The sequence below is a fragment of the Odontomachus brunneus genome, unplaced genomic scaffold, assembly GCF_010583005.1.
Source record: "Odontomachus brunneus isolate Ranch 3 - 2012 unplaced genomic scaffold, Obru_v1 Obru_scaffold_117, whole genome shotgun sequence".
In the NCBI taxonomy this organism is placed as follows: Eukaryota; Metazoa; Arthropoda; class Insecta; order Hymenoptera; family Formicidae; genus Odontomachus; species Odontomachus brunneus.
This window is the reverse complement of record NW_022639567.1, coordinates 335,731-352,619: the sequence shown is the minus strand read 5'-3', so window position 1 is coordinate 352,619 and position 16,889 is coordinate 335,731. Positions and strand designations below refer to the sequence as shown.

Below are 16,889 nucleotides of genomic sequence, written 5' to 3'. Positions count from 1 at the left end.
TTTTTTTTTTTTTTTTTTTTTTTTTTTTTTTTTTTTTTTTTTTTTTTTTAATGTTTAATGATGTCGATAAGTAGGAAAGTGATAACTTTCATTATAAAACTTAATTATTACATGATTTGCTTTAATCAAAAGCATAAATTCTGTTATAAAATAGAAAATAGTTCATGCATGCTTTTCTTTGCTTTATTCATATATATGATCTTATAAAACTTAAATAATTCCCTTTTTATACGGATTAAAATTTAGATCTAACATTCTTTTAAAGTAAACATCTTGAACTGCAAGCCAAGGATTAGTATTAATTTGATCTACAGAATATGCCATTTTTACTAAGTTTGAAAGTTATAATGAATATGTTATAATGAAGTTAGACACATTGACACAACCCACACAGCAAGAATGTCCCAAATATATCATAAGGATATCTTGAAGATATCACATATCCCAAATATATCTTTATGATATCCCTATGATATATTTTGGATATCTCTGCTATATGGGAAAGTTTGAAAGTTTTATAATGAAAGTTATCACTTTTCTACTACCTATGTCCTACCGACATCATTAAACATTAAAATAAAAAAAAAAAAAGAAAACGAGTGACAATTTTCACTTTCAGAAATCAATTCCACGTGTTAAAAACACAACTTTACAAAGTTTGAAAAAAATGCAAGGTGAGAGCGTTATACTGCATATTTACCAACAATTCTTCATAAAAATATGCGAAAATTGTTAAAAATTTACAACATAGTATTATTATTAAAAGGAAAAAAGCGTGATAAAAAATACAGAATTGAGTGTCCGCGGCGGAAGACGATTCTCAAATACGAACTTCACATTCGAGTCATATTTTTGCGACATTTCGATCTGAAAACTTAATTTTATGAACTTACCTGTCATTTCTTTCATGAATGTAGAAGACGTATTGAATGAGCAGTAGGCTTTCCTTATATCTGCTTTTCCTTTGCCTTTTTTCAGGTCCCTTTAATTGCATTCCTTCTTTCACAGTTGAAAGGAAATTTTAAAAACGTTCTTTGAAATTTCTAAGAACGAACGTCAACCAGTATAACTTGTTTTTTTATAAGGTTTTTCGAGAAACAACTCGTCGGTTATTATTATTAAAAAGAAAAATGTAAAATGTGAAATCGGTGCGCGCTTCGACCGACCTCGAGTCCGCGCATAAGCTTTTAACTGGCCGCGTGTCTCGGAATGCACACTATATTATCATTAAACAGCTTTATTGTCTAGAATCATGCCCCTGCTTCCCTTTCATAACCGCAGAACCGTGACTCATGCTCATTAGTCGTCTAACGGGTGTCCCCATGGTTCGCAGAAAGTGACACGAGCGAGCGGCCTGTGATAACTGTAGTTTTAATTATACCGGAGAAGGTAAAGTTTGCTTCAAACTGTGTGATTCTATTAGAGAAACTCACTTTTTTTGCTTGCCCGAATCGAAATTTTGATCTTACTTTCAGCCTCACTATTCCATTCAACATCTATTTAGATATTCTGAAGTCTATAATACAAACTATTTTAAAAAAAGGAAAATTTTGGATATCATCAGAGTCAAAGTAGAAATAAATTTTATCATTAAAATTAAAGATATTTTGCTAACTTAGTTGCTACTACCCAGTAAACATGCGTGTCTAAAAGATGTCGAAAAGATATCTAAAAGACGTCTTATGCAACAAAATGTTGCATAAGATATCTTTTAGATACCTTTTCGACATCTTTTAGACATGCATGTTTACTGGGTACTATGCGTTATAGAATTCAAAGTCCAATATAGAGTCATAATTTCGACTCGGGTAGATTCACTGTTATGTTTTGATTCTAATACTAATTAAGCTTGTTTCAGCTTCATCTTCCAAAAAATTGTTCAGGTTCTTCTTAAAAATCAACAGTTCCGCGTCCTAAGGGGAGAATATTGTTTGGAGGGTTAAAAAAATCGATTTTTCTTTTATTGCATTTTCTGAAAATATTTACTTTTAAAAATCAATTCCCAAATCCACGTCAAAAAATTTGGAGAAGTACAGAAGTTACAGCCTATTATTCGAAGCGGCGCACAAATAAAAATCGGAGCATTCACCATGCTTTTTTAAATTTCGACATATTACTTTGCAATTGCTTTGTTCTTTTTAGTTGCATTGCTGAAGTAGTGCAATAAGTTAAAGAGAAAGAAAGTATATTTATTTCACTAGTTTAGCAATGCAGCTAAAAAGAACAGACCAACAATCATGATGTCAGAGACCAATATATCGTGCACATAGACGTAACAGCTGCAAGTGAGTGCAGCTGGGCTACACTTTCTGCAGTATCTACAACTGTCCGTAATCCACCTCGCAGACATACGCTGCGTTCCGAAATTCATTGCCAGTACTGAAATTCTATATTCATGTCACGTATTCTATAGAATTTCAGCACTGGCAGTGAATTTCGTAACGCAGCCAATATTTGCTCACCAAATATTTTTTGACGTCTTCCTTATATAAGAGGTGAAGGCGACAGAGCCGAATTTTGCACTTAGGTTTTATAAAATTTGTAATAAATTAATATATGAGTTTATGCTACACCGCGTGCCGAACATTTATTCAAACAATTTATTCGATTCTTTTCAAAACATTCCATTTTTTTCAAAAAACGCTCTGTAACACTACGGAGATGTTTTTTTATTATAAATGTTACAAATACAAGATGATTTTCCCCATATTTTAGTCAGAAAATGGGTTTGTCTATCTCGCAGCTTTCTGCAAGAGATCTCCATGGCTGCGTTCCAAAACTCTACTGGACGGATAGAGTAGCATTTAATTGACCAATAAGAACAAAGGTAACTAAGATTTCTTTATCATGATTGGTCAATTAAATGTACTCTACTCACCGAGTAGAATTTTGGAACGCAGCCCATTATGGCCGTTTCCCAACAAAGAACATTGTATTACACATTTGATTATACATTATTGGAGTTACTTTAATCAGAGTTGACCACGAAGAAGTAACTTTTGATTGGTCCACCATGTTTCGTTAAATGCTATACAGTATCCAATCATAGTTCTTTCCACTGAAATATATACTACGGAATATATATATATATATATGCGTTCCAAGTTGCGCATTTCCTACGCGCTATATACGTAACATAAACTATAAATAAATGCGCGCATATGTGTAACACGGAACGCGGCCTATCTGAAATGCGCGCTACATATTGGGGTGCGTTCAGATTCCTCATACGGGTGCACTCTATTACTCGAAACACTATAGTATATGTTACATATACTATAGCACTTCTAGTAATAGAATACACCCAAGTGGGAAATCTGAACGCAGCCTTATAGGTCTAAGGGCTATCGCACACAAATTGACATAACTGCATATGCATAGCATAAGACCGTATGGACCAATGAGCATCGAATATTAAGCATCGAACACAAATATAGCGACTTAATACTCGATGCTCATTGGTATATACGGTCTTATGCTATGCATATGCAGTTATGTCAATTTGTGTGCGATAGCCCTTAGAGTGACAGAAATACGAAAGTAAAATAAAATGAGAGAGAGAGCACTCGGGTGAAGTTCTCGAACCTAGGTTAGATTAGTTTTCGAACGTATGAACTGCATCATCTCCGAGGTAGTGCAGTCTATGCGATCTCATGCGTTCAAGAACTAACCTAACCTAGGTTCGACAACCTCACCCGAGAGCTCTCCCTCTCTTTTTATCTCACTCTCGTATCTCTGTCACTCTAACGCTGCGTTTCATGCGCATCATGCGTAGAAACGGAACGCACCCTAAAATCCTCGACCTATGTATACCATACTAGTATATTACACACCACACACACACACACACACACACACACACATATATATATGCCATTTTTGATCACCAAATATGGCCGCGACGAAGATTTCCTCTCACCGCGCTGACTTCACACGCCGCGCCCATAAAAATACTTTATGCTCCAGATATTTCTACGTCCATGGTTAGAACGATAGGAGTCAACTTCAACTTCAATATTTAGTTCCAGACCTCTCTAAGTTATGCCCTAACGCCATTATTCCGATTTATGATATATTTCGAGAGTAAAGTCTTGGAAAATTCCAAGGCACGTTCCAAAAAATCACAAGGTCCGAACTTGTTCGAACACGTCTTGTTGTGACGGCGGTTATGGCTCCTGCACACAGGACGCGGTAATGCTTGCCGCGCGGCGGAAGTCCGCGCAACAGCCAATCAATATGTTGTTTTTCCGTAAGAGCTAGAAAGTTATTATGGAAAACAGCATATTGATTGGCTGTCACGCGAACTTCCGCCGCGCGGCAAGCATTACTGTGTCCTGTGTGCAGGAGCTATTAAGCCGAGACTCTAAAAGCTCGTCTACAATAGCTGTAAAAATATGGCTGTAAGGCTGTAACGTGAGCTGTCAGTGAATGAAAATAATTCATTTCGCGTTTTACAGTCTTACAGCCATATTCTTACAAAAATTGTAGACGAGCCTTATATTTCATATATGAAATGTTGTATTTTATCGAAACTATTATAAACGTAATTCGTTTTACCAGAAAAAGTCATACTTGGTATATTTCTTGTTCTTTTATATGCTAAATTAGCAAATATTAAGTTTTAGAAATTCGCAAGTTTTATTTCTATGGTTTTTATTGACGAATTACGTAGACCAAACATCGATAATTATCTTTTTGTTCAACATTAAGTTCTTCTAAATGCATTTAGCTTTTGTACAAATATTTTTTGAGTATTTTAATCTTTATCACTTTTTTACTGTGTAACTTGAAAAATTTTATGAGAATGTGTTTTAAAGTGACATACCTAGTATGTGATAGCTACGATAGTCTGTGACTAACATAACCTGATTCGGGAGTATCCCGATTGACCACGATACGATTGGACACAACCAACCGATGAAAAGAATTATCTAGTGAATTACTAGGTCGAACCAATCATTACAATCTGTGTCCAATCGTATCGTGGTCAATCGGGTCCCATCCACTTGATTCTAACCTCATATTGTGAAGTGATATGTGTTGTATATGAATTTATTCCGCTGCAATAATGTAAATGTAAATCATTTTCAATAATTATTTGTAATTATATACATCAGTGAACACTAACTAACATAAATATTGCTTTTAAATCAAATGAATATTATTCAACCATTAAACGTATTAACTAACTATTTATTATCAAATATTATCATATATGCAACATGTTATATAATTTCCAGTAAGTATGTCGCTTTTGGCACCTATTTTCTTTGAACTCTATTTTCGTGCGTTTTACAAAAACATTTTTTGTTTTAAGTCTAAAAACAATTTCAGTAAAAATGTAATATTATCTGATAGAAGGTACTTCCAACTACATGTATATATATTTACATTTATATTTTGAGCTTTACATTAAGACATAACTTTCAAAAACAAAGTAGTATGTCGCTTTTAGTCTATATATTTTTTAAACGGATGTATGTTCCCGCTACATTTTTATTCGTTCCGCCATTAGGAGGGAACGCAGATTTAAACCAATGAAAAGAAGTCTACAAATGGCCAGACTCTGTATTTTAAGGACACTACCGTGTTCCAGTAATGCGATTCTGTAACTTAAGTTACAAAATCGCACTACTAAGGAACTATTCTGTACACGCTTATCGACAACTGTCGGATCGGTAAGCATCGTTGCGCAGCTTTTCTATGGTATAAACCCAATTACTCCAATAACAAGTTAGAGAATTCCAGCACTGGTACGGTAACGTTAAAGCATGTTCTAATATTCATTGCCAGTACTGCGAATATACAGTTTGTGTTATCCCAGCAAACACAGAACATAACTGTGATATAACATTGGAGTAACATATAATATAACTGCTGTTATACATTATTAATATTGAGGTTACTTAATTTCCTTTATAACTAGGATATGACTATGTTATAAAACTGTTATGTTATTATGTTAATTACTGGTTAAGTTACACCAACAATATTATAACAACATAACTTTAATATAACATGTTATATAAAAAATCTAATGTTTGCATTACCTTTTAGTTATGCAATATTTTTATACACAAATGTAAAATTATATTTTAGGTGTTTCTCGTATATAAAATGTGATATTTTAATATATGCAAGGATCGTTATCACGATATTATAAAACTAGAATTCTTATAAAAAGTCTAATCATAACTTTACTCTATCAAAATATTGTGAGAGAGAAAAAAGGAATATTCTCTCTCTTTTACGAGTACGTTAAAGTAAATTAAAATTTGACTACTGATACAACATTGTATCAATATTAATCGCATATATAACATAACATAATAGTAACATATCAATAACTTTCATGCAATATTATTTGTTATAATCATTTCTATTGCAGTTATATAACATTGATATAACTGTCCCACACAGCAGGAATGTCCTAAATATATTGTAAGAATATTTTGAAGATATCGCATATCCCAAATATATCTTTAGGATATCCCTGTGATATATTTTGGCCATCTCTGCTGTGTGGGGTGTTTGCTGAGATGTATTCTATAGATTTGAAGTATTGATACTGAATATTGGCGTACTTTAGCGTTATCGTATCTGAGACACGATATTACAAAAACTCCTTATCCAGATAGCACAAAGAATTTAAAAAGAATTCAGTATGTCCCAATTCAGAGTTCATTTTCAGATACAAAAAGAATTCTTCAAAGTTCAGTTCAGTGAAAAGAATTTTTTTTGTATCTAAAAATGAACTCAGAATTGGTGATATATGACTGAATTCTTTTTGAACTCTCTGTGTTATCTGGGTAATATGTATAATTAAATAAAGATAATCCTATTTTTATTGAAGCAATTATTTACCGAGTGACATAACAGGATATTGTTCGTGACATTTCATTTCCATCATAATAATTTCATCTTATCATAATAAAATAAACTACCCAGTGAACACAACGTTATAACGTTATTACATAATTTAATATTTAATTTAATATTTATTACATAATTTTATTACATGTAACGTATAAGTTAGTTGTAATTTCCTACTCAACATAACACGTATGTTATATAACAGTTACATTGTTGAGTAGGAAATTATAACTAACATTTACCCATTGCCCGGGTATGGTTATATTCTTTTTTGAGAAAAATTTTATTCCTACTCATATATCAGAAATATTCAAAATATATCATGGGGATATTCTAGAGATATTGAGATATCTTTAGGACATTCCAATAATATATTTTGAATATTCTGCTATGTGGGTATAAAATAAAAATTTTTTTTTACTTAAAATAAAATTTTACTCGTATAAAGTAAAATTTCCCATATAGCACAAATGTTCACTAAATATATCCTAAAAATGTTCTAAGAATATTCGAATATTCCTAGAACTTTCTTAGGATATCTATTGAACATTTGTGCTGTATGCCCTGACAAAAATAAAAAGTTTCATAAACGTTTGTTTAGCGTTTACATGAGCGTTTGCGGGAGTTTGTTGAGAATTTAGAAATTGTCAGTAGAGCAGAAATTGTAATGTAACTAATGTTTGAAAGGCGTTTGCATATTGGAAGAGCGTTTGCTGAACGGAGAGAAAACGCTTGTCTTACGGCGTTAGGAAAAGTGTTTTTTAAATGTTTTAAAAGAGTCTGACGTTTTAAAACTCTCTACACGAAAGTATATCGGCATTTACTGAGCATACTTTGAAAGCGTTCTGAAAGCGTTTAAAATCCAACGGCGTTGAATAAGCGTTTATACAAAGTTTGAAAGCGTATAAATTCTCAGGAAATTCTCATCGAACGGTTTATAAAGATTTTTATTTTCGCCAGAATGGATTTTACTCTTATAGAGTAAAATTTTATTACATATGCTATAGTGTATCGAGTAAAATTTCCTGAAAAAGGATGTTTTGAAATGCAACCTAAATTCTTCCTAATGCCAGCGACAATGTTTACAAGCAGTTCTAATTTAAATTTGAAAACAACACTTCGTTCTTCATGTGATTTACGTGGATTTACTGACAATGTTTCTTCATGTGATTTACGTGGATTACATGATGCAAATCCATCTATGAATTATTCATGTGGATATAATGTTTTTCTTCATTATTCAATCAAAGTATTTTATCCTCGAAATGTCAACGTAGATTCTACTATTTTTTCCCCCTAAATGAAGTTTTCAATATATGAATGTTTTAATTCAATGCATGAACGTTTTAATCTCTATATATGTGTAACAACTGAACTAAATTTTTATTCAATTTCAAACAACACAGATCTCCACAAGACATCCTAAAAACATTCTGAAAACGTCTCTACATTTTAAGAACATTCTCAGAATATCCTTTAGAGATCTTGTACTGTCTGGGATATTATTCTAGGAAAAAAGGGAACATAATTGTAAAGATGATTATAAAGAAAAAAAACGTTACATTTGCGTGCATAAAGATAACTCATGGATGAATCTACATTCGTGTAATCCATGTAAATCACTTTAATCCATGTAACTTCGATATGGACACAATTACCTGTTTTTATCAAGACTCCAAGTAGAACAAAAAGTCAAACAAATCAAAATAGCGTTAAAGTAACGAGAGGATGACTAAAAATATCACATTTTTAGTCATTCCTACGTTATTTTAACGTCGTTGTGATTTTTTGTTCTGCCTAGGGTACAGCGTATCGCAACATAAAATAAAAAGTGTTATAAAACAAGGATAATATTAATATAAGAATAATATTAATATAAGAATAATATTTATTTGTATAAAGAATAAGGGACCCCAATTAGTTTTTATCTACTCATCTACCGAAAGTCCCATCGTAGTATCGCGCATATTATCGCGACATATTTATACAAGGTCACATGATTCACCGTATAACCGCTCCACTTATTTTTATCGCTAAACATTCAAACGGATCGCACTGCTCGCCGCAGCGCAGTGTGCTTCAAAAGAATCAATAATTATCGCGCCTTCCGGAACGCGCACTGCACGGATCGGCGGGCGCGTGTCCGCGTATAGACGGGAAGAAAACGTCTCTCGCTCTTTCCCTCTTTGTCTCTCGGCGGAGCCGACAGAACGCGAAGCTGCCTCGTCGCTTGAGCAGGTCCAACGCTGCTCTCTCTCTCTCTCTCTCTCTCTCTCTCTCTCTCTCTCTCTCTCTCTCTCTCTCTTACTCGCCACTCATTCATTCTCATCTCTCTCTCTCTCTCGCTCGCTCGCTCCGCTCTTTACCTCTCGAAAACGACCCGCTAATCGGGGACGTTAGTGTTCGATAAGAACTCGATCGCGACTAACGTTGGTTCTGCGCTCTCATCACACGCTCTCGTGCGAGAGAGAGAAGGAGCTGCGCACCAGTGCGTCCGCGACTGCGACAACGATAAAACCGCATCGACGCGGAGGACAGCCTTTCCGCGAGAAACAGGAATGCGGATAGAGATCCACGACTTGACGGGGAACGCTGTCAAGCGCGTTCCTCACGTTACTCGCCAATAATCGCGTCTGTCTGCGAGTCTTTCCGCATGTCTATTTGTCTCCCTTTTTCTCGCTCTCGCTCTTTCTCTCTCTCTCACGCGTGTTCTCGCTCGGTCGTTCAGTTTTTCGTTCAAATCGAGGCAGAAACGAGTGATGGACGTGTCAGTGCGATAGGCGCACGCCTTGTTTTTCGTGACGCCACACAAACAACGACGACGACGGCGTCATGACGCGTCTACGAGGACGAGCCTCTCTGATGGTCATCGTGACGATCAGCTTTGTCCTACTGATTGTCATCTACCACATACTCAGTAACGAGATCGACGAGATCTCAGGCAAGATCGGCGGCCGGCCAAGAGCAGAGGACGCGTACGCTCCGGGTGAGCTGACGGACAGTCCTCAGAGCGCTGCCAGGAGGCAGCAGCTGGACGGGCAGTTCGCGGGGAGTCTGAGGAACGGTAGGAACAGGCTGTTTAACGACTTTACTTATGACAAATCGTTTGCAGACGGCACTCCGCTGTTCAAGGGCCACAAGATCGTCCACTTAGACCTGAAGGGCGCCCCGCCGAAGTTAGCTTACTACAGCTACCTGTTTCCTCTGCTGAAAAAGCTGGGGGCCACTGGTGTGCTCATGGAGTATGAGGACATGTTCCCTTTTACCGATAGCATTGAGGATGTCCACGCTGGCAATGCTTACTCCAAAAAGGATATCGTGCAGATTCAGAGTTTGGCCAAGAAGAACGAGCTCATCATCATACCACTTATACAGACCTTTGGTCACATGGAGTTTGTCCTCAAGCTGGATAAGTACAAGGACTTTAGAGAAGTGCCACACTATCCACAGGTCTTGTGCCCTACGTATAACAGAACTCTTCCATTAATATATGAAATGATCAATCAAGTGGTATCTACTCATCCAATGTCCAAGTACCTGCACATAGGTGCTGATGAGGTCTACCAGATAGGAGAGTGCTCCAGGTGCTTGGATGTCATGGCTAAAAAGCAATGGGGCAAACGACAGCTATTTCTGGATCATGTGTCCACTGTGGTGAGGTATATCAAGGAAAAGTATCCTGAGCTGACTGTGCTCATGTGGGACGACGAGTTCCGCGAGATCTCGCCGCAGGAGATCATCGACAAGGGCCTGCATTTGATGGTGGAGCCGGTCGTGTGGAAGTACACCACCGACCCCGGCAGCACGTTGACCGACCAGCTGTGGGAGAGCTACGCCGCGGTGTGGAAGCAGGTGTGGGTCGCCACGGCGTTCAAGGGTGCCACCTTCCCGGATAGATATTACACGGACATCTCGTATCACATGGAGAACCATCAGCGTTGGTTGGAGATCATTCAGAAGTATTCCAGCCAGATTGCATTCAAGGGCGTCATGCTGACCGGCTGGCAACGCTACGACCACTTCAGCGTGCTCTGCGAGCTGCTACCGATCAGCCTGCCGTCTCTCGCGATCAATTTAGCTATGCTGCAGGCGTCCGCGCCGGGCAACTTTCCCGTGGAGCTGCCCCATCAGATATCCGAGGCGCTGCAGTGCGACGGAATCGTCTCGCTAAGCGTGCCGGAACCGCAGTACGGCTGGACCAAGTGCAGCTTCCACGGGGTGTCGATATACAACGCCATTCTGCGTCTGTACTCGCTGACGCAGGAGATCCTCAAGATGGAGCAGGACAACACGTACAAAGGCTGGCTGAAGCCGTATAACATCAAGTACTCGTTCGCGAGCCCCAGCTACGTGGAGCGCGCAGTCACCGACTTGGATCGGCACAAGATGGAGATCATGTACATCGAGAAGGACATGCGCACGGCCATGGAGGACATCTACGACAATTACACGATCCAGGAATGGCTTGAGACCTACACCGCGCCGCTGAACGAAAAGCTCAGTCAGCTGTGGGAAGCTAAGGAGAAGCTTCTGGAGAAAAACACATGGCCGAGGAGACCTCTTACCAAGCCTGATTTATAGTAGGAGACGGCTACTTTCGAATAAGTAGGCGAAAGGATTCATCGTGCTTTTTCGTGATACATAACGAGAGAGACTGAGAGAATTTTATTGAAACGACATAAGAGAGAAAGGAGAACACGATTCGTGAAGAGGAGTCTTTAAAAGAACGAACAAACAAATAAAAATATGGCGTGGATAATCAGTGAAATCTAGAAGAGTTTCGAACTCGTAATTTTACATCTTGATAATCGTTGTACAGAACATGTGATAACTTGCAATTTGATAAGGAAGTAATCAAATCATATTGACCGCACCGTCCGTAAATTAGTAAAACTTGTTTGTCCCCATGAGAACGATTGTATTGCACTGGTCTACAGGTAACTTGTCCTATGGAATTCCTCATAAGTTTCTCATGTATTTTTATGCGTAGAATCCAAAAATGAACATGGAATTTCTGTATCACTCGCAATTTTCTTGTCACTTAAGATTTCATATATTGTATACGGAACATTCTATACGTGAATGTAAATTTTTTCACAATTTGATTTATAAATAAATAAATATATATATATATATATATATATATATATATATATATATATATATATATATATATAAAGTATTATCAAAATATTAAATTATATATATATATATATATATAACTTAATATTTTGATAATACTTTATATATATAAAATATTTAAGTATTATCACAATATTAAATATCATCCATATTCTTCCATTTAAGCAACATTTTTCTATAGAAGGTCGTCAAGAATAACGATTTTTCTTCTTTTACGCAATTTTCCCTAATTAGGTACAAGAAATGGTAAAAACTGATACATTTTTTATTTTTAAAAGAGACATATACAAGCCAAACATAGCAGACAATTACTAGTTTCTACGTATTTAATACTAGGTATGCCTGTGTATGCCATGCCTGTATACATAGAGAAAATCAGTTTTCTTGGAACTTAAAAATCACATCACTGAAAAATCCTGAGTAATAGAATAAACCTGTTTGCATAAACTTCTTAATTCAGGCGTAAAAATACTATATAGATCACAATTTTTTTATTCACATGACAAAAAGATTTCTTATTTGTAGACCAGTGTTATCGGTTGTACTATTTGGTAGAACAAATAATAACGTATATTCCTGACTCAGGTCGTTGGTTCTTCGGGGAAAGACGTTTCGGAGAGATGTTTTCGCATTCACACACGAGTGTTTGTATATATCGGTGATGATTCTTCCTTCCCGGCACGAAAAGTCTCAAATAGATAATGTGATCCGCGTGTTTTAGCTATTGTAGCTGTAGGAGAGTAGATAGTGATCTATTGATAAATGCACTAGACGATCTTTATGATTTTGTTGCGACATTAGAACAAATTATTTATATCGGCGATTTGATCGGATACCGCTATTATCCAACAACGATTTTTATCGTCATTATTATTGCGATACGTAACGTATATATATGTGTATTTATGAATTATGCGAAGCTGCTCGCGCAAATCACACACGCACAGATGGCCATTCCCAATTGTCGCATTAGTAATTGTCTTCTAATCCTAAACACGATTGCCAACAAGAGGCGCGATCTGTAGAGCCAGGTTTTATCGGTACGTTCGTCGCAAAGATGTGTGGCGATGAGTTCACGTTAATTTTGCGCATCAACCGTATTTATCTGCGTGCGTATTAACGCAGTATCTGCGATTGTAGTATAAGCGGGGAATCGTGCCATAAAAGCAGATCATTGCGATATTATGCCAATTAGATGAATTTCCGATAGATAGAATAAAAGAATTGTACATACGATAGGAAAGAAATTTGGCGACTTGCATTGACTTACTCGGATCGAAGATTTTACATGAATGATGCGCTCTCCGAGTTTGTTGGAGTGAAATTTCGCGCGAAAAGAGCAAAGACTAAATCCGTTTTGAACGCTCTCGTGTTGAAAGCATCATTTTATCTTCCTTCGGTATCCAATGAGCAATCACTTGAATTCAAATAATTTTTCATTCATAAAGTGAATTCACTACTCTTAATCGTCGATATGAATATTTTTACTCAAAATTGAAGAGTGGATCTGGGTTGCATTTTAAAATATCTTTGAGGAAATTTTACTCGATACTCTAGTATATATAACGCAAACTACAGGTATTGAGTAAAATTTTCCTCAAAAGGAACGTTTTAGAATGCAATCTGCTCCATCGTCAGAGGAATATATTCATTTTAATTGACAACATTCGCTCACAGAAGGAATCAGAATTCACTCCAAGCTTGATAAAATATTCCTTCTTGCGATTTCGAATGGCAGTATTTTCCCGCTATCGCTTTGAACGAAAACGCTGCCACTTTTTGTTTCGAGTAGTACTCTACTCCGAGAAATTTAGAGAGCAGTGAATGAAATTTTATTTCGAAAGTATTTTTACGTGTCTCTAAGTTAGGCATGGGAAGTCACAAATAGTTCCGCGTGATATTTAGATTTTTATATCGAGTTTTCTCGGTTTACTCTTTACGTTTCTCGACTTTTCGATGAATGTACCTTTTTTAACGCAATTTTTAACGATTCTTCCCTTAGTAATTTTAAATTCTCTTCCGTAAATTTGTAATTTATGTATACACGTGTTTTGCATTATTATGCTCTATTATTATTGTATAATTATTATCACATTGTAAAAGTACTTTTATTGTTATATAAACCCTACATTGTAATTATTGCCGCATAGTAGCCAGACGCGATTAATAAATCTGTTTTTAAATCTACGCTAGAGAGAAATTTTTCCAATCGTCTATGTTCATTGGCCCCGCGCTCTACGTAGATATGATTTTTTAGAATTATCTGTCTGTGTTTGTGTATATAAGTCACGGTGAAGGTAATGCGACATACAATCGTATGTTCAGAGCCATTCACATTCAAGGTATAAAGTCACGCATTGGACGTCTATATACGAAATGTTCACAACATTATTTTGCCGAGTCTGTCTGGTACATGGTACACGCAAAAAATTTCAGTTGGTGCAACCAAATAGGAACCAACTGAAAATTAGGTGATCAGAAGCGATATCTCTGTTATGAAAACTAATATTTCTGTTGTCACAACCGAAAATATTCGTCTGAACATTCAACGATATCAGAACTCGGTTGAGGCAACTGAGAACAATTGACTATACAGAAGCCTCATAAAGGAATTTTTCTCGTGCCTACAGCCGAGTTTTCATCTGATCCCTGAGCAACCGAAAATTCGGTTGCACCAACAGAATTGTTTTTTCCGTGTATATAACTAATATTCACATATTATAAAGCGAAATAATAAGATAATTCTTTGTTTATGCACGCGCCGCATGCAATCAACATTAAGCAGACAAATCACTTGTATTACCGAAAGCGATAATTGTTTCCAACCATAGGTCAGTTCTTCGACCTGCGCCGAGATTGAGCGGCTCTTGGTTCAACAGCTATTATATTCTCCTTAGATCCTAATTTCTTCTTTCGAGGAGATTTATGCGAGATGAATTTAAGATGCACGACGATGACCTCACTGCAACGTACACACCGCGGATTTCGAGGATGGAAAACGGGGATTGAAGGTGATCGGATGTTGTTTCCTGTTGGGGATCCTCTTGATAACTTTGTGTATCGAGCTTATGTCTACAGTGTCTCCGATCTCGGCGATAATGATGGGTTTGTGGAAGTCTTGATCCGTTCTCGTCAGCCGAACACCCAAGACTTGCGCCGCCAGACTAGCGATGCACAATGATACCTGGAAAAAGTAATACATGGATCCTTTGTGACTTTAAATGAAAATACTCGTACAATCAGGATTGGGCATTACATACGTATAAATTAGGATACTCTACGTTCACATATAGACAGCATAAACTATATATGAGATGTTATCTATGTAAACAATGAGAGTATTTATCTAGATAGTCAAACCTGCACAGGCAGATTCTGAGCAGAGTTTGCTATAAATTTTTGAAAACTACAAATCTTACACAGAATCTGTTCTATCTGATAATGTTATCAAGCTACCGCCAGAAATCTGACAGAACTTGCTGTCAATAGATTGATGGCAGAAACCAAGTGGATCTTTGACAGCAGATTGGCGCCAGAAGCTGAACAGAACCTGCTGCGCAAAATTTAGCGGTAGGACATGATCGATTTTTGCCGCCAATCTGTTGTCAAATCATATCAGCAGACTCGATCGCCAAAACATGGACTCAATACAGACTCAATACAGACACAGGCTATAGTTTCGTTGTGGGATTCTGATCGAATTCATTGCCAATCTGTCAGCATACTGCAAATATTCTTCTTATTAAATGCGGATATCGTTTAAAGAACATATGACTCTTGCTCAATTAATTAAGAAAAGTTTATATTTTTATTTAACTTTTAGAATCCTGGTATAAATTTATGAATATTGTTTCCTAAACAAGTTAGAGTTTACAGAGTTCTTTGTGGTTGTATCTATAGAGAGTTCCCAGATAGCACAGAGAGTTCAAAAAGAATTCAGTTGTATGTCACTAATTCTGAGTTCATTTTTAGATACAAAAAAATTCTTTTCACTGAACTGAACTTTGAAGAATTCTTTTTGCATCTGAAAATATGTGTGAACTCTTTTTGAACTTTCTGTGCTATCTGAATTGAATCTACTACTCTATCACATAAGGAAATAAAAATTTCATGTAATTTATCTTTTTTAAACATTACATTTGTAATTAATACTCAGAACAAATATGGTATAATTATCTCAATTTAATTATCCTTTTCTGTAAATTTTAATTTAATTTGCAATATTCTACATAATTTACATTGTTTACATAAAAAGTGACTATGTATATATAATACATAGAAAATATATAAACAATAAATGTAACTCGAAATGTACAGCACAACGCTGATACAGAACATATGGCTCAGTTAGAAATTAATTAAGAAACGTTTATATTTTTGTTTAACATTTAGAATATTGATATATAAATTTATGAAAATCGTTGTTTGCTAAACAAGTTATAGAGTCTACAGAGTTTTCTGGTTGCATTCTTACCCAGAGTTAAATTTATCAATCCGTTACACATAATAAAGTGAAAAATTCATGTAATTTTTTATCTTTTTTAAACATTACATTTGTATTAATATCCAGAACAGACACGGTCAGATAACTGTCTCATAATTTAATTACCCTTTATTGTATGTTATACTGTATATAATTTGCAATATTTTACGTAACTTATTTTGTCTATATGAAAAAGAATGTACACATCACGTAGACGATACGTAAACAATGTAGACATAATGTTGAAATCTATGACATATATATACAGGGTGTTCAAAAAGTCCCGGACCGGTGAAATATCTCGAAAACTAAGCATTTTAGAAAAAAATGTTTCAGATAAAAGTTGTGGCGTTTAAAAAGATGTATTTACTGATCACATCAGTTTGACCTT

General features: G+C 35.9%; 3 protein-coding genes across 4 annotated transcripts in view; 1 reads left to right on the top strand and 2 right to left on the bottom strand.

The window, feature by feature from the left end:
* LOC116849471 (shootin-1) overlaps positions 1–1,204 on the bottom strand; it is a 36,674-nt gene extending 35,470 nt beyond the window's left edge. The window contains exon 1 of the mRNA XM_032826641.1: positions 894–1,204. Within this exon, the coding sequence (XP_032682532.1) occupies positions 894–909 (16 nt within the window). The 5' untranslated portion in view covers positions 910–1,204. The remainder of the gene's footprint in view (positions 1–893) is intronic.
* A 7,963-nt stretch (positions 1,205–9,167) lies between these two features.
* On the top strand, positions 9,168–14,203 carry LOC116849472 (hexosaminidase D-like). 2 transcript variants are annotated; one of them, XM_032826644.1, is made up of 2 exons: positions 9,168–9,937; positions 9,986–14,203. In XM_032826644.1, the coding sequence occupies exons 1-2, from the start codon at positions 9,706–9,708 to the stop codon at positions 11,452–11,454; spliced, it is 1,701 nt and encodes a 566-aa protein (XP_032682535.1). In that variant the 5' UTR covers positions 9,168–9,705; the 3' UTR covers positions 11,455–14,203. The 2 variants fall into 2 exon arrangements, with proteins under 2 accessions (XP_032682535.1, XP_032682536.1); XM_032826645.1 differs by having other exon boundaries at positions 9,169–9,859.
* Positions 14,204–14,623: 420 nt separating this feature from the next.
* LOC116849477 (ras-related protein Rab-28-like) overlaps positions 14,624–16,889 on the bottom strand; it is a 9,953-nt gene continuing 7,687 nt past the window's right edge. Inside the window, exon 4 of the mRNA XM_032826655.1 lies at positions 14,624–15,199. Coding sequence (XP_032682546.1) covers positions 14,975–15,199 — 225 coding nt within the window. The 3' untranslated portion in view covers positions 14,624–14,974. The remainder of the gene's footprint in view (positions 15,200–16,889) is intronic.

Coding starts and splice junctions, on each gene's coding strand:
- LOC116849472 (XM_032826644.1), top strand. CDS start 9,706: ATGACGCGTCTACGAGGACGAGCCTCTCTGATGGTCATCGTGACGATC. Junction 9,938..9,985: donor CGCGGGGAGTCTGAGGAACG/GTAGGAACAGGC, acceptor AATCGTTTGCAG/ACGGCACTCCGCTGTTCAAG.